The 25545-nt window shown below is 45.1% G+C and overlaps 1 protein-coding gene across 14 annotated transcripts in view; it reads right to left on the minus strand.

Moving 5' to 3' along the window:
- Nucleotides 1–25545, minus strand: part of NEB (nebulin) — a 178863-nt gene that overhangs the window by 57382 nt on the left and 95936 nt on the right. For all 14 annotated transcript variants that reach the window (XM_068166774.1, XM_068166767.1, XM_068166773.1 and 11 more), the window contains exons 84-108: nt 24559–24666; nt 24358–24471; nt 22569–22766; nt 21893–21997; nt 20500–20604; nt 20298–20402; nt 18950–19057; nt 18139–18252; nt 17132–17329; nt 15732–15836; nt 13918–14022; nt 12603–12710; nt 12213–12320; nt 11183–11290; nt 10135–10239; nt 9938–10042; nt 8980–9078; nt 7666–7776; nt 7380–7484; nt 6589–6693; nt 5386–5490; nt 4032–4136; nt 2563–2667; nt 1180–1284; nt 724–828 (exon numbers count right to left, since the gene is read on the minus strand). In XM_068166774.1, the coding sequence (XP_068022875.1) occupies nt 724–828; nt 1180–1284; nt 2563–2667; nt 4032–4136; nt 5386–5490; nt 6589–6693; nt 7380–7484; nt 7666–7776; nt 8980–9078; nt 9938–10042; nt 10135–10239; nt 11183–11290; nt 12213–12320; nt 12603–12710; nt 13918–14022; nt 15732–15836; nt 17132–17329; nt 18139–18252; nt 18950–19057; nt 20298–20402; nt 20500–20604; nt 21893–21997; nt 22569–22766; nt 24358–24471; nt 24559–24666 (2844 nt within the window). The remainder of the gene's footprint in view (nt 1–723; nt 829–1179; nt 1285–2562; nt 2668–4031; nt 4137–5385; nt 5491–6588; nt 6694–7379; nt 7485–7665; nt 7777–8979; nt 9079–9937; nt 10043–10134; nt 10240–11182; nt 11291–12212; nt 12321–12602; nt 12711–13917; nt 14023–15731; nt 15837–17131; nt 17330–18138; nt 18253–18949; nt 19058–20297; nt 20403–20499; nt 20605–21892; nt 21998–22568; nt 22767–24357; nt 24472–24558; nt 24667–25545) is intronic.

Genomic DNA, 25545 nt, shown 5'->3' on the forward strand with positions numbered 1-25545 from the left:
TGGAACTAGATTCTTGATTTGAGTGCAATGAGAAGACAATGAGATCTAAGGTTATAGTATCATATTTTAAGGTTAGAATATTATCCTAATTTAAGGTTAGATTATCATATTTTTTTAACCAAAACCCTAGAATCTCTCATCATAAAAATCATCACTTAGGTAACAAAAGGCATTCTGGCAAGTTCATTGTGATGCTTAGGTAACAGAAGACATTTAGGTCAGGTCATTTCAATGTATGGAGGAGGAATTTGCTGCTAGCACTTTACTCATTTATGGTTTTCCTATCAATTTTCCCCTTCTTTTCTCTACTGATCAAGGGGAAAACTGAACACTCACAAGCTCCATCACAACTTATTGCTTATTGAGTATGAAATGATAGCAATGGTATTGGAATGCTACCTGCTGGAAACAGTTTTTCTTACCTAGAACAGATAATATCATAATATATTTACCAGCCAAAGGAGAAATTTCCCTGTGATGACAAAGTAATGGCACAGGCCTCCAGATTTCACTTCTTAGACTGTAAACCTGCCCTGCCCTAATGCTCAGGCAGACAATAAGAACAACCTTATCTTTTCATGCTTTTAATCCTGACCTTAAGATGTCTTTAAGCCCTGAATGTATTTTGATGTATTTACAACTTCCATGAGGAAGATCACTCTTCAGCTCAGTTTTAATGTGCCCCCTGCTTCAATATGTGACTCAGCAGAAGCATTCACTTACCCCATCCATCAGCTGAGTTGCATATTTAAAATGCTCATTAATTGGGCAGTCAGCTACATACTTAAAAATGGACTTGGTCTTCTCAAACTGCTCCTTGTACTTACACTGGAGAGAAAGAAAAGATAAGCAAAGACACACACACACAAATAAAAATCCATGTTAATGCAAAGAGGGATAAGGAAATGAAAAGCTAAACTCAGAATCACTGGAAACAAAATTATGGAGCTGATAGCTTTGCAAGGACCAGTGGGGAGAAGTCAAAGATCATTTTGCCTCCTTCTTTTATAGCAAGAAATGACATTTTAAGTGCTATACATGAAATTCTCCCATGAGTTCTTCATATCAATGGATTAATCCATGAAAGGCTATCTACAATCCAAGCCATCATTAAACAAAATAAAGAAATTCACAGTAGTTTAGACTGTTACTTACCCAAATTGAGACTGTTTTACTTACCCCACTGTAGAGCACCTTATTCTTTTCTGCCAGAGCAAAACTTGGAGTGTCCCATGCATAACAGCCAGTGCCCCTGAGCCATTCTAAGTCTTCTTTGTATTTAACCTTTAGAAAAGAAGTAGGATTCACTTTAAAGCAGCAGCAAGTGGCAGCTGATCAGTGCTGAAATGACTCCTCCACACAAGGTGTAGCAGACAGAGATGCATCCATTATCATTCCATATAAAACAAGTTACAGCTGCTCATACTTTCTAATGGACTCAGTTTATTCTCATATCTAATCTATCCCTAGCTACTGGATTTCCTGTGCTTCCTGTGTGAATTAACCAATGTTTCTATGTTCAAAGCCAGGTTGGATGTGGCCTTGAGCAACCTGGTCTAGTGGAAGGCGTCCCAGCCTATGGCAGGGGGGGTTGGAGGTAGATATCTTCAAGGTGTCTTCCAATCCAAACCATTCCACCAGTCTGTGGATTTTAAGAAACATTGATTCTTGTGGAATTAAGGGGTGGTTGTACATGTACAGGTAGGTGCAATTAAAGGTTGTTAAAGGGTTAACAAAGAAACCTAACTAAATGCAACAGCAATGAATTGAGACTGTTCTGTTCATTTCTAAAGGAGGTGGGCAGCAGGTCGAGGGAGGTGATCCTCCCCCTCTACTCAGCTCTGCTGAGACCCCACCTGGAGTACTGCCTCCAGTTCTGGAGCCCCTATTACAAGAGGGATCTGGAGGTGCTGGAGTGTGTCCAGAGAAGGGCCACAAGGATGATCAGAGGGCTGGAGCACCTCTCCTATGAGGACAGACTGAAGGAGTTGGGGCTGTTCAGTCTGGAGAAGAGAAGGCTCCAAGGTGACCTCATTGTGGCCTTCCAGTATCTGAAGGGGGCCTACAGGAAGGCTGGGGAGGGACTGCTCAGGATCTCAGGTAGTGACAGGACTAGGGGGAATGGAGTGAAGCTGGAGGTGGGGAGATTGAGGCTGGAGGTGAGGAGGAAGTTCTTCCCCATGAGAGTGGTGAAGCCCTGGAATGGGTTGTCCAGGGAGGTGGTCGAGGCCCCATCCCTGGAAGTGTTTGCAGCCAGGCTGGCTGAGGCTCTGGGCAGGCTGATGTAGTGTGGGGTGTCCCTGCCCATGGCAGGGGGGTTGGAACTAGCTGATCCTTGTGGTCCCTTCCAACCCTGACTGATACTATGATACTATGAATTTTAACCGTTTTTGCTCTGTCGCTTCCCAGATCTGCCAGGTGAATCACCTTAAAAATTTCAGCTGCCTTCCATTTCTCAGGAAATAAAACTTGGTTTGGTTTGGTTTCCTCCCCTTCCCCCCCACTTTGGAAACCTAATTCTAACTTCCAACATCTGACATGCAGGGAATTATTGGAACTCACATCACTGATAGCATCCGTGACTGCGCGATGATGGAAGTGCTCCGGGCGGTCTGGGATTGATCTCCAGATTCCTAACTGGCTCATGTAATTTTCTTTGTATTTCACCTACAAAGAAAATGGAAGAATGAATTAAAACAACCAAAGGACAGAACAGCCCAGACTGTTCAGTTGCAAGCTGTGCCAGGGGAAGTTTAGGCTGGAAGTGAGGAGAAAGTTCTTCCCAGAAAGAGTAAAATGGCCCTTGGAATGTGCTGCCCAGGGAGGTGGTGGAGTCACCGCCCCTGGAGGTGTTCAGAAAGGTTTGGATGTGGCACTTGGAGCCATGGTTTAGTTGTCAGGAGGTGTTAGGTACAAGGCAATAGGTTGGACTTGATGATGTCTGAGGTCTTTTCCAACCTGGTTGATTTTATGATTCTATGAAGACATTGTTTTCCCTGGAGCATTAGAACAAAACAGTGGAAATGAGACTCATTTGCATTCCACTTTGTAACATCAAAAGCAACCAAGTGTGCAATGTTCCAGAGAAGGAAAGAAATTAACATGAGCAGTACTGTTAATATTAATCTAATATTAGGACACACTTAAACAGAACAATGGCAGGAATGGCATGGGTCATCCAAGCTGGATCACTGGGCGGAGGTCAGTTGTATGAGGGTCAACAAGGCCAAGTGCTGGGTCCTGCACTTGGGTCACAACAACCCCATGAAGGCTCCAGGCTTGGGGCAGAGTGGCTGGAAACTGCCCCGTAGAAAAGGACCTGGGGGTCCTGGCTGACAGCAGCTGAACATGAACCAGCAGTGTGCCCAAGTGGTCAAGAAGGCCACCAGCATCCTGGCTTGGATCAGCAGGAGTGTGGCCAGCAGGACCAGGGCAGGGATTGTACCCCATGTATTTGGCACTGGTGAGGCTGCACCTTGAATACTGGGTTCATTTTGGCTCCTAACTCCAAGAAGGACATTGAGGGGCTGGAGCATGTTCAAAGAAAGGCAAAGAAGCTGGGGAAGGGTCTGGAGAGCAGGGCTGGTGAGGAGCAGCTGAGGGAACTGGGATTGTTTAGTCTGGATAAGAGGAGGCTGAGGGGAGACCTCCTTGCTCTCTCTACAGCTCCCTGAAAGGAGGTTGGAGTGAGGTGGGGGTTAGTCTGTTTTCCCTGTCACACCCTAGTGTCAGGTGATAGAATGAGAGGAAATGATCTGAAATTGTGCCAGGGGAGGTTTAGGTTGGACACAAGGAACAATGTCTTTGCTGCAAGGCATTGGAACAGGCTGCCCAGGGAGGCGGTGGAGTCATCATCCCTGGAGGTGCTCAAGAAAGGTGTGGGTATGGCACTGTGGGACATGTTTTAGTAGCCATGGAGGTGTTGGGTTGATGGCTGGGTTTGATGATCTTAGAAGTCTTTTCCAACCAAAGCAATAGCCCTATGAGTAAATGGCAGTGCCTCCCCAGGAGTGCCAATGTTGCATACATACACTGCTGATGTCGTCGGTGACCTTCCGATGGTAGACAATGTCCAAAGCGTCCTTCACTGTGTGGTATTTGCCCTTTGTGTTCTCAAAGGTTTCTTTGTAGCGCAGCTGAGAAGAAAAACACAACAATATGTACAGTGATCTGTCAGGATCATACATTTCCTACCCCTTAGCAACGACATCCAGGGATGGGTCGCTGCCCCACACTCCAGTGTAAGCCCTGAGGATTGTTAAGGAGCTTTAATTGCCTGCAACCAACTGCAGCTTGACCAAGGCTTCTGATGAAAACTGGGCAGAGAAGGAGTTGGCACATTTAAAGCAGTATTTCATCCTATTAATTTTCAAACTGAAGAGTAAGGTGAAAACATCTATGTACCACAGGACTACTCTAAAACACTGAAAATGCCACTTCCACTTCCTGAGGCCCCGTCCCTGGGGGTGTTTAAGAGCAGGCAGGATGAGGCTCTGTCCAGCCTGATCTAGTGTGGGGTGTCCCTGCCCATGGCAGGGGGGTTGGAACTAGATGATCCTTGTGGTCCCTTCCAACCCTGAATGAAACTATGAAACTATGATCTGGAAGCAAGCAGGAGGATCATTCCAGCCTTTGGAGAAAGCCATTCCCAAGAGGACAGATTCAGCTGTGAACTAGGATGCTGCTTTGGAGTATTTTAAAGTCACTAAGAGAGCAATATATGACTCGAAGAAAACAGCAGCCTAGCATATCTCCTTTCAGCAAGGGCCTCATGAGTGGGTAGAGTGCTCTCAGCCTTTGTCTTGAGTCACAAATCACTATTAAATACCTGAAGGAAAACCAAATTTCACCTTAGCAACCTTATGTGCAGCAGCTCAGACAATTTTCCCCTCCAATATACTTCTAACTGAAACAAGAAACCCACTCTCAGTGAGAGGCAAGTTTACTTCTAACCCAAAGCTGAGGTGAAAACATTTGATAGAAGCCTGGCTCCAGCATCAGTCATTTCACTCCAGCCTCCACTAAAGGGAGATTTCATGTGTCAGCAAATGACTTAAAATCTTCCTGTTCATTTCCTCCATCCCATGGCAGGGAGGTTGGAGGACATGATCTCTATAAGGTCCCTTCCAACCTAAAGCCATTCTATGATACTGTGAATGAAGAATGAAAATTAATCATAATAAATGAAAAAAGCATTGCAATGACATCAAAGTTAAACTTAATCATCTCCATAATGGCAAATGGAAATGGGGTGACCCAGTTGATGACCCACACTGAGATATGGGCTCTTGGAGAAGCAGGACATTCCCCAGGAGTCCTTTTTCCTCTTCTTTTCATAAGGAAACCAAGCAAAAGCAGCAGTGAAAGCATTCGTGGGCTACATACATCACTGGCGTTCAGGTAGGCTCTCTTGGCTCTGATCAAGACTGGTGTGTCAGGGACAGGTGTGTATCTGTCCTTCATCTTCTCATACTGGGTTTTGTACTTTTTCTAAGAGAGAGAGAAAAAGGGGGGAAATCATCTTTTCAATCTTAGAAGCATTTGCTAATCTGGTATTATGGTAACACCCAGGGATGCTACCCCCAGTGAATTCCTGCAAAGAGCTTCTTTGTTGAGCTTCCTGAGGTTGGCCAGGGCCCACCTTTCATGCCTGTCCAGGGTGTGCCTTTCTGACTTCTGCCAGAATATACCTACCATAATCAAGTGGTCAGTGCCCAGCCCTTGTTTGCCATAACTGAAATGTGAGGTACTGAAATGATTAGGTACTGGATATCTATCCCAGCTACTGTTTCCTTCAGATTTGGAATATGGAAATCAGCTTTCCACACGGTTTGGATACATTGGACTCAGTTTGGCTTCATCCCTGGGATTGTTGGCGGTTGGATGAGGCCTTGAGCAGCTGAGACTAGTTGAGAGGTGTCCCTGCCCATGGTGGGAAGCTTGGAGTAGTGGAGTCACCATCACTGGAGGTGTTTAAGAAGAGACTGGATGAGGCACTTGGTGCCATGGTTTAGTTGATTAGATGGTGTTGGGTGATAGGTTGGGCTTGATGATCTCTAAAGTCTTTTCCAATCTGATTATTCTATTCTATTCTATTCTATTCTATTCTATTCTATTCTATTCTATTCTATTCTATTCTATTCTATTCTATTCTATTCTATTCCATTCCATTCCATTCCACTCCATTCCACTCCATTCCATTCCACTCCATTCCATTCCACTCCACTCCATTCCACTCCATTCCACTCCACTCCCCTCCATTCTCAAGGTCCCTTCCAACCTAAGCCACTCTATGATTCTGCCAAAACTTTGAGAAACAAGTTCAGCTTCTTCAGGCCTAGACCTGGTCTTGCAGCCAGCATAGCTTAGAGTCTGCAGACAAGCACTTAGGAAATAGGTACCTTATAAAATACTACAAGATATTTATAAAACTGTACTCTTTCAACACAACTTCTGCAGGAAATGTGATAAGAGCATAAGAGATACAAAGCTAAATGAAAGGTGAACAGATCTGAGCCTTGAAACTCTCACTACAGTCAGAAATGAAACTTGCAAACAGTTCACCAAACAAAAACCCCAATACCTTACCTCACTGATCATGTCCTTGACGTGCCTGGCATGTGATAAGGCTTGAGTCTGATTACCAGCATGATGGTGGGGTCTCTCTTTTGTGGCAAGTTCCACATACAGGTACTGCAGCCAGAACAAAAGAAAAAAGAGTAAACCCCACACATTCCATTGAAGTTTTACTTTGCCTCCCTGAAAAATGATTGTAAGTAATTCCCAATCTATACAGAACCACAGAATTTACCCCAGGGAAAATTAAAGTGTCCTTTCCTCTTCCACACCATCTCACGGGTCATACTCTTGATATTCTCTAACTGCCAATAACATCCTCCCAAACCAAGAAGTCAAATGTTTGGGATATTAATGATCTCTCTGCTTTACATCCAGATCTAGGTTTAGATAAAAGCCTCCTGAAGGTCCGTTTTTCTCTGATGAGTAAACATGAAACCCCCACAAAATGGGTAGCTAATAACTCAGATAATGAACTACAATGTGAGGCATGAAATTACAGTGAATAAAGGCAGATGGATACACATATTTATTCCTCTGACAATGGCAGTTTCAGACAATTTGAACTGAACCATAGTGGAGTTTGATGCTCTGTTTCAGATGGACATAGCTGACCATGTCCATTCCACAGACAGGGTCAACATGAATGCTTAAAGCCACTTCAAAATGAGCAGCAGTCACTCAAACATCCTCTCTAAGAATCTGACATTAGTTTGAAAAGGCCTGCCAAGCTTTTGCTGTACTTAAAGAGTACATGAAGAGGGATTCCTTGACTAGGTTTGTTATCAGTACAAGTTTTTCACCTGGCTCTGTATCTTTTGTCCCTCCTTGGCTCTTAAGAAGTCAGGTGTATCAAGGACAGAAGTGTATTTTGTCTTCAGCTCGTTGCCTGCAGCTCTGTAAACCAGCTGGGAAAAGACAAGTCCATGAATTATTTCCTCTGTTGCATACATTCATTTAACAGCTGAACAATCACAGCTTTGCTGTTCTAATATCTATTGTATTGCAGAAAAAAAACCAATGAAACACTGAGAAGGTCTGAGCTTAATTGTAGCTAACAAAGATGTACAGGAGTAATATGGAACTTACTTCACTCAAGTGGGTTTTCAGTTCCTGAACTGTTCTGTATCCAGGAGTATCCAACACCACTTTGTATTTAGGCAACATCTTCTTGGCAGTGTCAGTGTATATGTAATTAGACTGGAAAAAGGAGAAGAAACCAGATTATTTAGGAAGCTTTTACTCTTGGTAGTAAAGAAGATTTTAGAGTGAAATCTGACAGTGCTTTGAAACGACTAACTAGCTGCATGGCAAGAAATGCAGGCTGAAGTTTTTATTCATTTTCATGAGTTTTGGGTCAAACATTTTGGGTCAAACAAATCCAGGCTGAGCAGTGACTGGCTGGAAGGTAGCCCTGAGGAGAGAGACTTGGGGGTGCTGGTGGACAAAAAGCTCAACAGTAGCTCTCAGTGTGCACTTGCAGCCCACAAAGCCAATCGGATCCTGGGCTGCATCAGGAGAAGTGTGGCCAGCAGGGCAAGGGAGGTGATCCTCCCCCCTCTGCTCAGCTCTGCTGAGACCCCACCTGGAGTACTGTGTCCAGTTCTGGAGCCCCTATTACAAGAGGGATATGGAAGTGCTGGAAGGTGTCCAGAGAAGGGCCATGAGGATGAGCAGAGGGCTGGAGCACCTCTCCTAATAGGACAGACTGAAGGAGTTGGGGCTGTTCAGTCTGGAGAAGAGAAGGCTCCCAGGTGACCTCATTGTGGCCTTCCAGGATCTGAAGGGGGCCTACAGGAAGGCTGGGGAGGGACTGCTCAGGATCTCAGGTAGTGATAGGACTAGGGGGAATGGAATGAAGCTGGAGGTGGGGAGATTGAGGCTGGAGGTGAGGAGGAAGTTCTTCCCCATGAGAGTGGTGAAGCCCTGGAATGGGTTGTCCAGGAAGGTGGTTGAGGCCCCGTCCCTGGAGGTGTTTAAGCCCAGGCTGGATGAGGCTGTGGCCAGCCTGATCTAGTGTGGGGTGTCCCTGTCCATGGCAGGGGGGTTGGAACTAGATGATCCTTGTGGTCCCTTCCAACCCTGAATGATACTATGATACTATGATAGGAACAGGCTGCCCAAGGAGGTGATGGAGTCACCCTCCCTGGAGATGCTCAAAAGACAAGTAGATGTAGCACTTCAGGACGTGGCCTAGTGGTCTTGGAGGTGCTGGGTAGAAGGTTGGGCTTGATGAATGTACAGGTCCTTTCCAACCTTAATGATTCCCTGTTTCATGCATTTAACTTCTGGAAGTAAAGAAGTGTGTATAGAAAGAGTACAAGTAAAGTGCTTTTGAGTAAAGAGTGTGTAAATAAGTAACTCAATTGCAGCTTAATGTGGTTCTCAGGAGAAAAATCTTACCCAGAGCTTACGCAGGTGGCGAGCACGGACCATGTCAGGAGTATCATAGAGGAAGCAGCCCAAGCCCTTCAACCACCTGAGATCCTCTTTGTATTTAATCTATAAGGCAATTAAAAACAGTTAATTAATTTCACTTATCAGCCCCTAAGCACAGTCCCAAAGCATTTATCTATTTCAAAATAGAATGCAAATGATAGAAGTCTTGAGGAGAAGGACTTGGGGGTGTCAGCTGATGAGAAACTCAACATGAGCCAGCAATGAGAGCTTACAGCCTGGAAGTCAACCATGTCCTGTGCTGCATCAAAAGCAGTGTGACCAGCAGGATGAGAGAGGTGATTCTGTCCCTCTAGTCTGCTCTCATGAGACCACACCTGCACTACTGTGTCCAGTTATGGCACCCCCCAGCACAAGAGGGACATGGAAATGTTGGAGCAGGTCCAGAGGACACAAAGATGAGCAGAAGGCTGGAGCAAATCCCCTGTGGGGACAGGCTGAGAGCTGGGGCTGTTCAGCCCAGAGAAGACTCCAGGGAGATGATGGAGCAGCCTTCCACTATCTGAAGGGGGCTACAGGAGAGCTGGGAAGGGACTTTTGACAAGGGCTTATAGTAATAGAATAAGGGGCAATGGCTTTGAGGTGGAAGAGGGAAGATTTAGAAGGGAGGTTTGGAAGAAATTCTTTCCAATATGGGCGCTGAGACACTGGAAGAGGTTGTCCAGGTAGGTTGTGGATGTCCTCTCCCTGGAGGTCTTCAAGGCCAGGTTAGATGGGGCCTTGAGCAACCTGGACTGGTGGGAGGTGACCTTGCCCATGGCAGGGGAGTTGGAACTAGGTGATCTTTAAGGTCCCTTCCAACCCAAACCATCCTATGATTTTCTGAAGCCAAATTCCACTTTGAATATAAAGGTTCCAGGCCTGATGGGTTCAAAGAGCAGGTACTGTACCAGAAGATGCTTACATCACTTGTGATGTCCCCAGCATAGCGGCAGTGCAAGACCTGAGGAGTGAATGGCAAGGAGATCAAGTGTCCTTGCATCTTAAAGAAGTCTGACTTGTAGATCAGCTGGAAGACAAAACAAAAGCATCATTTCACATGCTTGTTCATGCTGAATTGTTCTAAGCCTCTTCTGGTTTTCCTGTTAGAAAGACACTCACATCACTGACAGCTTCCTGGGTTGCTCTGACTTGACGGATTTCTGGGGTGTCTGGCGTGGTGTGGATCTTGTCCTTGTTCTTGTGGTATGTTGCCCGATACAACCTCTGGAGGAGAAGGGGAGACAGCATTCCTCATGTTAAAAACTCAACACAAGAAGCAGTTTGGCAGAGAGCTTCTCTCTCCTTCAAGAGCAGGCTGTATGCTAGGTATTGTAGCACTAGCAAGAAAAGGGAACAAGCATACTGTTGTCTAACCAGGTAAAGATCTTCCACACTTGTTTTGATAGCATCACCTCTAATGCATGCAGGACCTGAGACACTGGTCCTGCAAGCATGTAAATGTGTGTGCTTCTTTTAGTCCTGTTAAAGACAAGGCCTTCCAATACCTGAAGGGATCCTACAGGAAACCTGGAGAGGGACTTTTCAAAAGGGTATCTAGCAACAGGACAAGGGAGAAGGTTTTGAAGCTGAGGGAGAGTAAATTTAGACTGGATCTTAGGAAGAAGTTCTTCAATATGAGGGTGGTGAGACTGTGGAACAGGGAAGTTGTGGATGTCTCCTGTCTGGGGGTGTTCAAGGCTATGTTGGCCTTGAGCAGCCAAGTCTAGTTGAGAGGTATCCCTGCCCATGGCATGGAGGTTGGAGTAGATGGTCCCTTCCAACCTAAGCCATTCTGTGATTCTATGATCAAATAAATGATTCCATAAACATGAAACCTAAAAATATTTAGACCCAATGTCACAAAGGTAAGATCATTTCTACCCAGCTTTAATCAAGTAGCAGCAGATCAGTAATTAAACTCTGCTACAATTCATCTTGTTACAGTAACATTTTTTTTTGCAGGATTACAGCAAGTGAAGAGCTATCAAAAACCTCAAAGAACCAAACAGCTCAACTCCAAGATGGGATCAGTGATCCCTTGCCATTCTTGAGGGGTACTTGTTTAAACTGCTCTTCAAAGCCTCCAAGAGCAGAGATCCTACAGCCCCACCCTCCTATTTTGGGCACTAGAAATACAACTGAAAGCAAGCACAAGCCTTTACTGTACCTCATTAATGACTTGATTCACTTTCTTCACATTTTCAAACCCAACATCTTTAGGTCCCAGAGTATAGCCTTTAGCTTTCATGTGCTCATAGGCTTCTTTATATTTCAGCTGTAAGAGGAACAAAACCATACAGAAACTTCATTTGCTTGTTACTCTATGTGCCTTGCAGTTCTGACAGTAATTTCTGCTGTACAAGGAGACAGGGTTTTAGAGACAAACAGCTAAGATGTGGCTATATCAGAGTTCAATAATTCCCTCATCACCATTTTTACCTTTATAAAGGGGCTCAAGATTCATACTGCTTTAAACTCCCCTTGCATTTAATAAAACATTCAGATCTGTCTGAGGAGATTTAGCTGTTTCATAGTAATTCATTCAGATGATTCTTGGGGCTGGTAATACTTCCATTCTGTTAAGGCAAACATTATCAATGGTGGAGCTTGAGTGCAGGAATGAGACTTAATTGCTTTGACATGGGACATCAGGCCTTGCCTGAGCTATGTTGTAAGCAGACCTGTCTTCAGCCCTATCTCTGTCCTTATTTCCTGGATGGACATTAGTCCTGTCTTATCAGTAGCTTGTCTCTAGTCCTGGATCTCCTGGATTTACCTTGGACCTGTGCTGTAGGTAGCTTGTCTCTAATCTCTGTTCTGTTTCCCACAGCTCCTAGTTGTTCCCCCTGGATGGATCTTGGCCCTGGTTCCTGGGCAATGGTATTAAACTAGAGCAGGGTAGATTTAGGTTGGACATTAGGAGGAGGTTCTTCACAGCGAGGGTGGTGAAATACTACAACAGGTTGCCCAGAGAGGTGGTTGAGCCCCCATTTCTGAAGACATGCACAGTTAAACTTGATGGGATGCTGATCAACCTGATCTAGCTGGAGATGTCCTTGCTCACTGCGAGGGGGGTGTACAAGATGACCTTTGAGGGACCCTTCCAATCCAACACATTCTGTGATTCTCATACAGGATAGGCATTAAATATTCCCCTGCTGCCCAGGTTGTAGAAGGAGACCTAGCACATTACTCACATCACTGCCAATGTACTGGACATGTTTTGCATGCTGGAAGCTGGGGGTGTCCGTGGGAAGGCTGTATCCAGTGGGGAGAGCATTCACACCAGCCCAGCGGTACAGATTCTGCAAGAGAAGAGAGAAAGAGAGAGCATGTGTCAACTGGGGGTGACATTTGAGAGCTTTCCTTAGCTGCATCAGAAACACCTTCATGGCAACTGGCAAAAGATTTCCCCCCTGTCTGCATTTTAATGCAGAGTGTAGATGAAATGAGGACTTTCCCCGCTTTCATTTTGGATCAGGGACATCTACCTTCTTCATCTGATGAGTTAAAGACAGACATCAACTTGAAGAGGATCTGTTCTTTGAACATCAGAACTTTTGTGACCCCAAAAGTGTCGTACTTACCTCGCTCTGTATTTTGTTTGCATTGTATGCCCGCTCCAAATCCACTGTTTTATCAGTGGGAATCACTTTGCCTTTAACATTGTGCTGATATTCGCTACGGTAGACAGCCTGGGGAGAGGAAAAGAAGGAGTCATGAGGGGAGAGTCACAGCTCTGCTGTTCTCTCACAGGGTCTATTGTTTGCTTACACACAGGAATCTCTCCTGGGGATGAAGGTTTTTTAGACTTCAGGCAGTTAGTGATTTTAGTGATAGGCTGGGGACTGAGCTGTTGGAGAACAGCTCTAGAGAAAAGGACCTGGGAGTCCTGGTGGACAACAGGATGACCATGAGCCAGCAATGTGCCCTTGTGGCCAAGAAGGCCAATGGCATTCTGGGGTGTATCACAAGGGGAGTAGTTGGTAGGTCAAGGTTTAGTTGGTTGGGTGGTGTTGGATGATAGGTTGGACATGATGATCTTGAAGGTCTCTTCCAACCTGGTCTGGTCTGGCCTATTCTATTCTATTCTATTCTATTCTATTCTATTCTATTCTATTCTATTCTATTCTATTCTATTCTATTCTCCCCACCTACTCTGCCCTGGTGAGGCTGCATCTGGAATATTGTGTCCAGTTCTGGGCCCCTCACTTCAAGAAGGACTTCAGGGAACTTCTTGAAAGAGTCCAGCACAGAGCCACAAAGACGTTGAAGGGAGTGGAACATCTCCCTGTGGGGAAAGGCTGAGGGACCTGGGGCCCTTGAGCTTGGAGCAGGGGAGCCTGAGGGGTGACCTCATTCATGTCTATAAATGTGTGAAGGGCAGTGGTGGGAGGATGTAGCCAGGCTCTGCTCAGTCCAGTGACAGGACAAGGGGCAATGGGTGCAAGCTGGAGCAAAGGAGGTTCCATGGGAACGTAAGGAAAAACATTTTCACTGTAAGGGTGACTAAGCCCTGGAGCAGGCTGCCCAGAGAGGTTGTGCAGCCTCTTTCTCTGGAGACATTCAAAACCTTCCTGGATGTCTTCCTGTGTGACCTGTTCTAGGTGATCCTGCTCTGGCAGGAGGTTGGACTGAATGACCTTTTGAGGTCCATTCCAACCCCTAACATTCTCTAGTTTTGTATAAACTTATCTTTTTAGATATCACTAAGCCTGTAAAGATCTAGATTGCATATAAAGAGATATACTTCACTGATATCTCAGCCAAGGCATAGGCAATGTGCTACAGATAACCAGACACAATTATTAAGTTGAAATGATTTTTGAAAGTCACATTTCTAGAACTTGGGTGGTCATGGCAGGTGCAATACTGGGGGTGAAAGGTGATACAGACACTTACTTCACTTAAATTCAAGCCACTGAGAACATTCTGGACGTAGACAGGAGTGTCCACAACCGTGGTGAACTTAGTCTTCATTTTTTCTGCCTTAGATTTGTACTTAATCTGTAGAGAGAAATTGAAGAGCTTTAAGGAGTCAGGCCAGTCATTAGTAATCTAATAAATTTAATTAACCTGTTCACTATTTGTTCTGTTACTGAACTATTCCATTAGTGAACCAGCATTTAACCAGAGAGTGTATTGAAATTCTGGCTAAATAAATGAACATGGCATTGCTTTCTATCCACTATTTATTTCAGCTATTACTTATTAGATCAGAGGAGCTGATAAGTTTTATCAAGGACTGCTAGGGAATGTCAATACTCATTCACAGAACAGACAGAGCAACCACAGGATGAGTGCTCAATGAGGCAACACACATTCTCAACCCCCAGGATGGATACTCCCCTGTTTTAATGCCTTAACCCCAAACTTAGGATGTGCCATAAGATCTTCACAGTAGAAAAAGGAATCTGAACATCAACATCAAAGCATTTTTTGATGTGAACTCTGCATCATTTCTGCTTTACATAAAATAATCTTCTTTCAGAACCCTTGAAGTGCTTCTCTGAGAAGACAAGTATTTAAACATATGAGGTGTGTTCAGAGGAGTGTGGCCAGCAGCTCAAGGGAGACAACCCTCTACTCTGCCACAGATTGACCGCATCAGGAGTATTGTGGCCTGTTCTGGGCTCCCCAGTTCAAGAGGGACCAGAATAGACTAGAGAGTCCAATGGAGGTCATGAGCATGATGAAGGGACTAGAACAACTGTCTTATGAGGAAAGGCTGAGAGACCTGGGGCTGTTTAACCTGGAGAAGAGCAGCCTGAGAGGAGTTCTTATTAATATTTATAAATAACTGAGGGGTGGGTGTCAAAGAAGGAGGGGCCAGGATTTTTTTGTGGTGACCTGTGACAGGACAAGGGGCAATAGGCACAAACTGGAACCCAGGAAGTTCCACCTCAATATGAGGAAAAACTTCTTTGCTGTGAAGGTGCTGGAGCCCTGGAGCAGGCTGCCCAGAGAGGTTGTAGAGTCTCCATCTCTGGAGACTTTTAAGACCCATCTGAATGTGTTCCTGTGTGACCTGCCCTAGGTGACCCTGCTGTGGCAGGGCTGTTGGACTGGATGATCTCTGGAGGTCTGTTCTAATCCCTACCATTCTATGGTTCTATGAATGCCCTTCCAGAGAAGGGCAACAAGGCTGGGGAGAGGCCTTGAGCACAGCCCTGTGAGGAGAGACTGAGGGAGCTGGGTGGTTGTAGCCAGGAAGGGGTTAGTCTCTCTAGCAACCAGCACCAGAACAAGAGGACACAGTCTCAAGCTGTGCCAGGGGAAGTTTAGGCTCAAGGTGAGGAGAAAGTTCTTCACGGAGAGAGTCGTTCATCATTGGAATGTGCTGCCCAGGGAGGTGGTGGAGTCACCATCCCTGGAGGTGTTGAAGAGGGGATTGGATGTGGCACTTGGTGCCATGGTCTAGTCCTGAGGTCTGTGGTGACAGGTTGGACTCGATGATCTTTGAGGTCTCTTCCAACCTTAGTGATACTGTGATACTACCTTAGTGATACTGTGATACTACCTTAGTGATACTGTGATACTGTGAATATGCTTGATGCTTTCCAGAAAAGGATGTTTAAACACTCATACAGGAGAACTTCAGCAGAGCAGGGTACATACCATTTCCCAGATTACACCTGGCCTAGGACAAAGCTCCTGCACCCTTTTACTACAATGGAGGAATACAGCTAAGAAGTAAACCCTGCTCATCCACTCACGTCACTGCGCAGATCATAGGCGTGCTTGGCATGGAGTATCTCTGGAGTGTCCCAAACAAAGCAGCCAATGCCTTTCAGCCAGTTCAGATCATCCTTGTATACCACCTGAGGGATGAGAGCAAAGAAGCAAGCTGTAAGATTCATTGCTAATCTCTAATCTCTTATTGCTAACTACAGCAATCTGTAATCTCTTCCTGCTACATGCAGGCTGAAATGCAACTGCCAAGCGAGGGCAAGCAAGGTTAGCACTGTTGTAACTTTTTATCTCCTTAAGAAAAGCAAAACTATTCAGTTTGGCTAATAAAAACCAAAACAATGTTCTGTCAGAATACTATTTGCATACCCTGCTGGGCAATGATTTATTGATGGCCTTCTGTGTGACCTGTGCTAGATTTTATGGTCCTGCTCTGGCAGAGGGGTTGGGGTTGATGATCATCGAGGGTCCCTTCCAGCCCCTAACATCCTGTGACCCTGTGATTCCTCTGGGATGACTTATGCAGGGCAAGTGTTCAGAAGCTTTGCACCACCAGGATTTTCTCAGACTTCACAACTTTCTACCACCATGAAAGTGGTAAGACACTTGAACAGGTTGCCCAGGGAGGTGGTAGAAGCCTCATCCCTGGAAGTTTTTAAGGCCAGGCTGGATGAGGCTCTGAGCAACCTGATCTAGTGTGAGGTGTCCCTGCCCACGGCAAGGGGGCTGGAGCTAGATGACCCTTGAGGTCCCTTCCAGCCCTGGCAATTCTATGATTCTACATCTTATTCAACAAGAGACTGGATGGGGCACTTGATGGGGTTTAGTTGATGAGATGGTGTTGGGTGATAGGTTGGACCTGATGATCTCAAAGGTCTTTTCCAACCTGGTTAATTCTATTCTATTCTATTCTATTCTATTCTATTCTATTCTATTCTATTCTATTCTATTCTATTCTATTCTATTCTACTCTACTCTACTCTACTCTACTCTACTCTACTCTACTCTACTCTACTCTATTCCATTCCATTCCATTCCATTCCATTCCATTCCATTCCATTCCATTCCATTCCATTCCATTCCATTCCATTCCATTCCACTCCACTCCACTCCACTCCACTCCACCCCACCCTATTCTAAAATAGGGACAATTTTCAGATGGGGGTGGCTGAACTGGTAGAACTATGATGTTATGACCCAGTGCTCTCACTGACAACACTGAAGTGACTCACACCAAGCCACATCACTACACACAAGCATTAAGAAAACACAATCCAGAGGCTGCTTAGCAGGGCATAATGCAACAGATCCAAATGGCAACTTCAGAGAGCTCCAACTAAGTGTTTGCTAAAACCACTTCTTGTAACAGGCCATGAGAGCATGAATCTTTCCAGGTGAGCCAAGGACACAGGAGTTAGGAACTTACATCACTGAGCTGATCTGTCACTTTCCTGACATGGGCATTGATCTGGAGATCTGGCAGACAGATCCACTCATGGAGGTGCGTGCGGTAGTCAACTTCACTGATCTTCTTCTGGGCATCCTTAGCAGAAATTATGTCTACCATGTCTGGAATGATGTGGATTTTGGCCTTGTTCTTTTCATAGGTTTCCTTGTAGAGGCGCTGCAGAGTTGAAGCAGTAGGTTAATAATACTGACAAAGAGGCTGAAGCAGATCAGTCTGAAGAACACTGAATGATCATTTTCATGGGGTGGTAGTGGGAGAGCAATCACTTTGGCTGTGGTCAGCCTGGAGAAGAGAAGGCTCTAGGGATACATTTCAGTATCTGAAAGCACCTACAGGAAAGCTGGGGATGGATTGTTTAGAAGGGCTTGTAGTGATAGGATGAGAGGCAGTGGTTTGAAACTAGAGCAAGGTAGATTCAAGCTGGGTGTCAGGAGGAAGTTCTTCACAATAAGGGTGGTGAGACACTGGAACAGGTTGCCCAGGGATGTGGTTGAGGCCCCATCCTTGGAGACATTCAAGATCACACTCAATGTGGCCATGGGCAGCCTGATCTAGTTGGAGGTGTCCCTGCTGGCTGCAGGAGTGTTGAACAAGATAACCTTTGTGGGCCCTTTCCAACCGAATGCAAACTGTGCATGTGTGAAAATGTACATCTTGGCTGCTCTAAAAACAATTTGCAGAACCTTCCCTAGGGTGATAAGGTCTGATTTGTGAAACTTTCATTGCACTGCTCTGTTAGAAGGAGGTAGACTCCGTAGTGCTCCATTTTAGACACAAAGATGTGACACTAAGGGTTTAGCCACACAGGGGTTGAGCTCGAAAAGACATCTGTAGGTGTGCTATAGGAATCAGCAAATGCTGAGCACCATCGAATGGATGTGGAAGGGGAGTGTCTGGATGGATCTGGATTCTCCTGAGAGAAGAGACCTGGCTTTATCAGCAGAGACAGAGCAGCAAACACTTACATCAATATTAAGCTTTCCAACTTGAAGGCACCTTGCTGTGTTGGGGTCATCCTCAACACCTCTGGGCAGTGTGTAGAGCGCTTTAAACTTGTCGTATTCTTCTCGGTATTTTACCTAAGCAGGTGCAAAGAAAAGCAAGAAACAACTTGACATCAGTGAGTCAACTGTTACATTTTGGATCAAAACTTAATCAAGTAACCAAAATATTTAGTAGAGCCCAACAGCACACAAAGACTTTGAAGCAGTATCTTGGGTTTCCATTTTATTTTCAGTGGTAAAGCAAGAGAATCTCAACCACCCTGCTATCAAAATAACAACAGCTGACCAGAAGGCTTCAGAATTAAATAGATGCAGAAGTTGTTATTTATTGTGCCAGCAATCCCATTTAAAGCTATCCATGAAGAGAGTGACCTCTCACAAGCCTCAGTTCAGTCAAGCATAAGCTTATGTTTTTCTCTTCTCAGTAAAACATCATTTAAAGCCATCCAGTGTTTTTTCTGACCTGGATGCTTATACAATTTAGACTCAAACCCCCACCCCCCAAAAAAATCACTAATTAGACATTTTGAAGACAGCTTCTATGACTATAAAATGTGGTGGTTGTTTTTTAATGGCAAGCAGCAGCAAAGGGGCTGCTATCCAAAAGATTAGCACAGAACACTGATCATCCACATGTACACATCTAAGTTAAAATAGAAGATCAATAAAAACAGCCAGTATTGTTCCTATAGTATATGCAAGGCATGATGGATTTCCTTGCTAGAACTGATTATCTGGTTTAAAAAGCCAAGAAAGTATTTGATTCACTTACAATGCTAGCGTTGTGCTTCAGTTCTTTTGCACGTGCCAGGGGTACAGCATCAGAGGGCAACATGTAGCTAGTGGCTTTCACTTTGTCCCAGGCTTTTTTGTAGAGGTTCTGTGAGGAAATAGAAAGTCTCTGTGAGTGAAAAAAAATTCTCCTCCTGGGTAATGGCCAAAGATCCACAAAAATTAAAAGCCCTTTTGGTTTTATACAAGTTGTCCATGAGCCAGCGATGTGCCCCTGGGGCCAAGAAGGCAAACAGATCCCTGGGGTGCACTCTGAAGAGAGTGGCTAGCAGCTCAAGGGAGGTTCTCCTCCTCCTTCACTCTGGCATGGTGAGACCACATCTAGAGAATTGTGGACAGTTCTGGGCTGCCCAGTTCAAAAGGGACAGGGATACACACTAGAGCATCCAATGGAGGCTATGAGGATGATGAAGGGACTGGAACATCTGTCTGATGAGGAAAGGCTAAGAGAGCTGAGGCTGCTTAGTCTGGAGAGGAGAAAGCTGAGAAGGGATCTTCTTCATGTCTATAAATATCTGAAGGGTGGGTGTTAAGAAGAAGGAGCCAGTCTCTTTTCAGTGCTGTCTTGTGATAGGACAAGAGGCAATGGATATAAAGTGGAACACAGGAAGTTCTACCTCAACAGGAGGAGAACCTTCTTTGCTGTGAAGGTATTGGAGCCCTGGAGTAGGCTGCCCAGAGAGGTTGTGGGACTTCCTTTTCTGGAGACCTTCAAAACACATCTGGACGTGTTCCTGTGGGACCTGCCCTAGGTGATCCTGCTCTGGAAGGGCTGTTGGACTGGATGATCTCTGGAAGTCCCTTCTAATCCCTACCATTCCATGGTTCTATTATACACTGAAACTTTTACTTAACACCAGGAGCCTGTACTACAGTGCAGGGTGACAAAAATGCCTTCTAACTCCTCACATGCATTCTCATGCAAGGTCCCAGTTTTGTTCAGGTGCAATTTCTCTTCAAGGAATCCATTTATTAACGCATCTAGTTGGACAAGGCTGGGACTACATATGAAAATCTGCCTTCTGCCTGAAATTCAAGCCTGCAGTGGGCAGTAGTGTCCTCCCTACTCTAGTCATGAGGTCTGTGGTGACAGGTTGGACTCAATGATCTCTGAGGTCTCTTCCAACCTTAGGAATACTGAATACATAAGGTAACATTACTTATCCAAATACAGCATCTCCTCCACAGTCAAGGAGGATACCACTGCCTTTGGTGTGTTCCACATTTGAATGTTAATCATCAAACAGTGATCAAACAAAAAATCAACCAAAACCCTGACACAGTAGCACCTGGAAAAGAAAGAACAAAGTCATTGTAGAAACACTTACATTGCTGAAGAGGTGTTTCAAACTTTGAACTCTTTCAGAATCCACTGTTTCAGCCACAGGTGTGTACTTGTCTTTAGTTTTTTGATAATCCTCCTTGTATTTCACCTGGGAAATGAAAAAGACAGGTTTAGTTAACTTGCTTCAGTTCCTAGGGGGAGCAGAAGGAAAAGCCTGAGTGGAAGCAAGAAGTGGGGAGACTCACATCGCTGGCATTGATGGCACTCTGCACTGCAGTCACATAGACAGGGGTGTCAGTAACAACACCAAAGTTCTGGAAATTCTCTTTTCCTGCTGCTGTGTATTTTATCTAAGGACACAAAACAAACCCAAGAGGTTAATGCAGAAAATTAAAAACACTGAAGATCAGACAGACATTCAAGATAGGATTTGATGTGGTCCCAGGCAGCCTGAGCTAGTTGAAGTTGTCCCTGCTGACTGCAGGGGCTGGGACAAGACCACCTTTGGAGGTCCCTTCCAACCCAATGCAATCTGTGAATCTTTGAATATGAGCAAGAAATTCCCTGCCAGCTTCCCTTAGAATCAGTTCTGGACAACTGAAGTCCAGGATTAAAGCCCAGTTAAGATAAAAGAGGCAGGCCATAGAAGAGAAATACTTAACATATAGCCAAGGAGCTAAGGGATAAAGAAAACTGCACATCACTTTGTAGCAGCTACTAGGCCAAGATTACAGGCAGCAAGGCAAGAGACATTATTTCCCCACCATAAATGCCTCCTCACTGAGGTATCTTGTGCACAGGGTGGCATACAGAAAGGCAAAGTGTTATCTTCTCACTGTTAGAAGCCACAGCTCCACTGTCCTTCCATACATCTAAGCTTTCTGCTCTTTCAATAAGAAAAGTGATCATGCTTCTACAGGCAAAAGTGGAAGAGTGAACAAAATATTTCTGATGTCATAGGAATGACTTTGTTCTGCTTGGTCAGTCCCAGGGAATCAGAAATAGAAGAAAAAAAGTCTTCAACCTAGAAAATATTTACTTCTTGAAGGAATGGACATGAGCCAGCAATGGGCACTTGCAGCCCTGAAGGCCAGCAGCAGACTGGGCTGCATCAAAAGAAGTGTGGCCAGCAGATGAAGAGAGGTGATTCTGCCACTCTGCCCTGGTGAGACCTCATCTGGTGTGCTGAAGCAAGGCCAGAGGAGGGCCTCAAATATGATCAGAGGGCTGGAGCACTTCTCTTACAAAGGCAGGCTGGAAGAACTGTGGCTGTTCAGTCTGGAGAAGAGAAGGCTGCAGGGAGACCTTATAGCTACATTTTAGTGTCTAAAGGGGCCCTACAGGACGGCTGGGGAGAGCCTGTGGTGATAGGATGAGGGACAATGGTTTGAAATTGGAGCAGGGAAGATTTAGGTTGGAGAAAAAGAGGAAGTTCCTCACAGTGAGGGTGGTGAAATATTGGAACAGGTTGCCAGGGATATGATGGAGGCCTCATCCCTGGAGACATTCAAGATCAGACTTGATGTAGCTCTGGGCAGCCTGATCTACTTGGAAGTGTTCCTGCTCACTGCAGGTGTGTTGGACAAGATGACTTTTGAGGGCCCCTTCCAACCCGAGGCAATCTGAATCCATGCTTACTTGGCTCTGGAGATCATAGGATTTCTTTGCCTGCACAATTTGTGGAGTATCCCAGACATAACATCCAAGTCCCTTCAGCCAGTTCAAGTCATCTTTATACACCACCTATATGGAAGAAAACAGACTGTTAAGTCAGGAAAGAATTTGCCTTCTGCTTGGAGAAAGCAGCATTTCTTTCTTCTCTACACTTAGTATCTTCCACTTGTGCAAAACTCAGGGAGAAGGTTACTCCTGAAGCTGAACCAGGCTCATTCAGTAACTCCAAACTATTTGGAAGCTTAAAGACTTGATTAGTTCATTTGCTATTTAAATACTGTGGAAAAATACAGGAAAGCACTTTATGTTAAAACAAACAAACAAATACATGGAAGGTAGAACAAGAGGACACAGTCTCAAGCTGTGCCAGGGGAGGTTTAGGCTGGATGTTAGGAAGAAATTCTTCCCAGAAAGAGAGATTGGCCACTGGAATGTGCTGCCCAGGGAGGTGGTGGAGTCACCATCACTGGAAGTGTTTAAAAAGAGCCTGGCTGAGGCACTTGGTGCCATGGTTGAGTTGATGAGATGGTGTTGGGTGATAGGTTGGACTTGATGATCTCAAAGGTCTTTTCCAACCTGGTTAATCCTGTATTCTATTCTGTATCCTGTAACATGTCAAAAAACTAAATGAAACACATACATCACTCAAAATTTCCTGGGCTTTTCTGGCTTGGATGACATCATTCTCTTCAGGTGAACAGCTCCACTGATGGAAGTAATGTCGGTATTCAAGGTCACTGAGGATGTACTGGCACTTCTTGGCTAGCACATGGTTCATCATGTCACTTGGAATATGGACATTTGTCTTGGTGTCTTCATAATTCTTCCTGTATGCCAACTAAAATGGAAAGGTTGGGGGAAAGAGAAGACAGAATAGTGGTTGGCTGAGTAATTCTGACTTTAAACAGGCTACAGGTTATAGCACAAGCTGAGGTGTGGTTTTGGAACACCTGAAGCATGGTTTTGGAACATCTAAGGCACATTTTTGGAACCCTGGCTCAGTGCTATCAGCCTGAAATTGTGACAAGGGAGGTTTAGGTTGGATATTGGGGAAAAAAAAGAATCATTAAAAAGAGTGGACAGGCACTGGGACAGGCTGCCCAGGGAGGTGGTGGAGTCACCATGCCTGGAGGTGTTCAAGAAACCTGTAGGCATGGCACTTTGGGACATGTCTTAATGGCCATGGTGGGGTTGGGTTGATGGACTGGATGATCTTAGAGGTCTTTTTCAACCCAAACAATTCTAAGACTTAGTGGTTAAGCTTCCATGGGATTCAGCAGGCTGAAATTATAACTTTATTAACATACAATCAGCAAGACTTCAAGATAAAAGAAGTCATATTATTACAAACATGGTTTTAATCTAGTTAAATCTCCCTGTCTGAATGAAAACAGAAGGCTTGGCATTATACTAACTCCATGCCTTGCATGACTTGCTCTGCATGCAGTGATGCTAACAACAACAAATGTGCCCTGACTTTTCCAGTTCTTAAATTCCTGTTTCAATCCCAAATGAACAGTTCTTCTGTAAAGCAAAAGTATGCCAAGTTGTGCAGCATTTCTTACTGCTCAGATTCTTAACCTGAAGAAGTTCCCCCCACACACACTATTCTAACAACTGAACAAATCCTTTGTTAATCTCCTAAACCATTTCAACTTCAATGATTCATGAAGTTCAATAAGGACAAATGCATCTGGGGAGGAATAACACCAGGCACCAGTACAGACAAGTGTTCATCCTGCTAGAAAGCAGCTCTGTGGAGAAAGACCTTGGAGTCCCAGTGGACAGCAAGCTCTCCATGGGACAGAAATGTGCCCTTGTGGCCAAAAGGGTCAGTGGTATCCTGGGGTGCATCAAGTAAAGTGTGTTCAGCAGGTCTAGGGAGGTTCTTCCTCTACTCTGCCCTGATGAGACCACACCTGGATAGTGTCTCCAGTTTTGGGCTTCCCAGTTCAAGAAAGACAGGGATCTGCTGGAGAGAATCCAACAGAGAGCCATGAGGATGACTGGGGGAATTGAGCATCTCTCCTATGGGAAAAGACTGAGAGACCTGGATGTTCCACCTCAACATGAGAAAAACTTATTTCCTGTGAAGGTGCTGGAGCCCTGGAACAGGCTGCCCAGGGAGGCTGTGGAGTCTCCTTCTCTGGAGACTTTCAAAACCTGCCTGGAAGTGTTCCTGTGTGGCCTATCCTAGGTGATGCTGCTCTGGCAGGGGGGTTGGACTGGATGACCTCTAGAGGAAACCCTTCCAACCCCTCCAATTCTGTGATATTCCAGCTCTGTACACAACACCCATTCAGGAAACATCAACACATTGAAACCACTTCAACTGATCCTGTTAACCACTGCATTATTCATATGTAAATATACCACACTAAAGCAACAGAGGAAGGAAAAGGCTCCAGCCAAAGCGAGCCTCTGCTTACCGCGCTCCTTATTTTCTGGAACTCCAGGGAATGAACCACGCTGGGGAAATCACCAATCTCCTTCCCAGCCAGGTAATGGCCTTTCAGCTTCTCATATATGGCCTTGTAGTTACGCTGCAAAAGTATTCAGGTGGCGGTGTTAAAGTTCGTTCCAACAACCCAGAGGGGAAAGGGGGGCCAGAAGGGAGCAGTCACACTGACCTCGCTGTTGATGTAGTTGGCGTGCTTGGCTCCCACCACTGGAATGTATTTCTCATCCAGGGTATATCCAATGGGCTTGCTGACTTCCCAAGCTTTTTTGTAGAGTTTCTAGACAAAGCACATACAGCTTTTGATTAAAGAAATCCACTCTGCTTTCTAAGAAACCTGACTCTGTACATGGAATATGATAGACTGGGACAGGGTTTAGCACCAGACTTGGTAGAGCTCGATAATGATTGGACTTGATAGGACTAGGGGGAATGGAATGAAGCTGGAGGTGGGGAGATTCAGGCTGGAGGTGAGGAGGAAGTTCTTCCCCATGAGAGTGGTGAAGCCCTGCAATGGGTTGTCCAGGGAGGTGGTTGAGGCCCCGTCCCTGGAGGTGTTTAAGCCCAGGCTGGCTGAGGCTCTGGCCAGCCTGATCTAGTGTGGGGTGTCCCTGCCCATGGCAGGGGGGTTGGAACTAGCTGATCCTTGTGGTCCCTTCCAACCCTGACTGATACTATGATACTCTGAGCATTTACTCAGTGTGTGTAAAGCAGAATGAGTAACACAAAGTGCTCCAGTTCAGGGAGGTATCAGAGCACAAAACCTGAGCTGATCTCTGCTTGCTTTGTTATGTGGAGTCACCATCACTGGAGGTGTTCAGGAGGAGACTTGGTAGGGTGCTTGGTGCCATGGTTTAGTTGATTAGGTGGTGTTGGATGATAGGTTGGACACGATGATCTTGAAGGTCTCTTCCAATCTGGTTTGGTCTATTCTATTCTATTCTATTCTATTCTATTCTATTCTATTCTATTCTATTCTATTCTATTCTATTCTATTCTATTCTGAATGAAACATTTCTCAGCCAGAAGGGTAACAAAAAATCTCCCAGATACAGGTGTGAACTATTGCTTGGAAGTGAAGTCTAGGACAGACATCAATCATTTTATAGATACATGCTCAAAACTGTGAAAAATCTCCAATGTTATTGTTGCTTATAAG

Source organism: Melanerpes formicivorus, unplaced genomic scaffold (assembly GCF_026170545.1).
Source record: "Melanerpes formicivorus ecotype bairdi unplaced genomic scaffold, bMelFor1.0.p_v2 SCAF_106, whole genome shotgun sequence".
In the NCBI taxonomy this organism is placed as follows: Eukaryota; Metazoa; Chordata; class Aves; order Piciformes; family Picidae; genus Melanerpes; species Melanerpes formicivorus.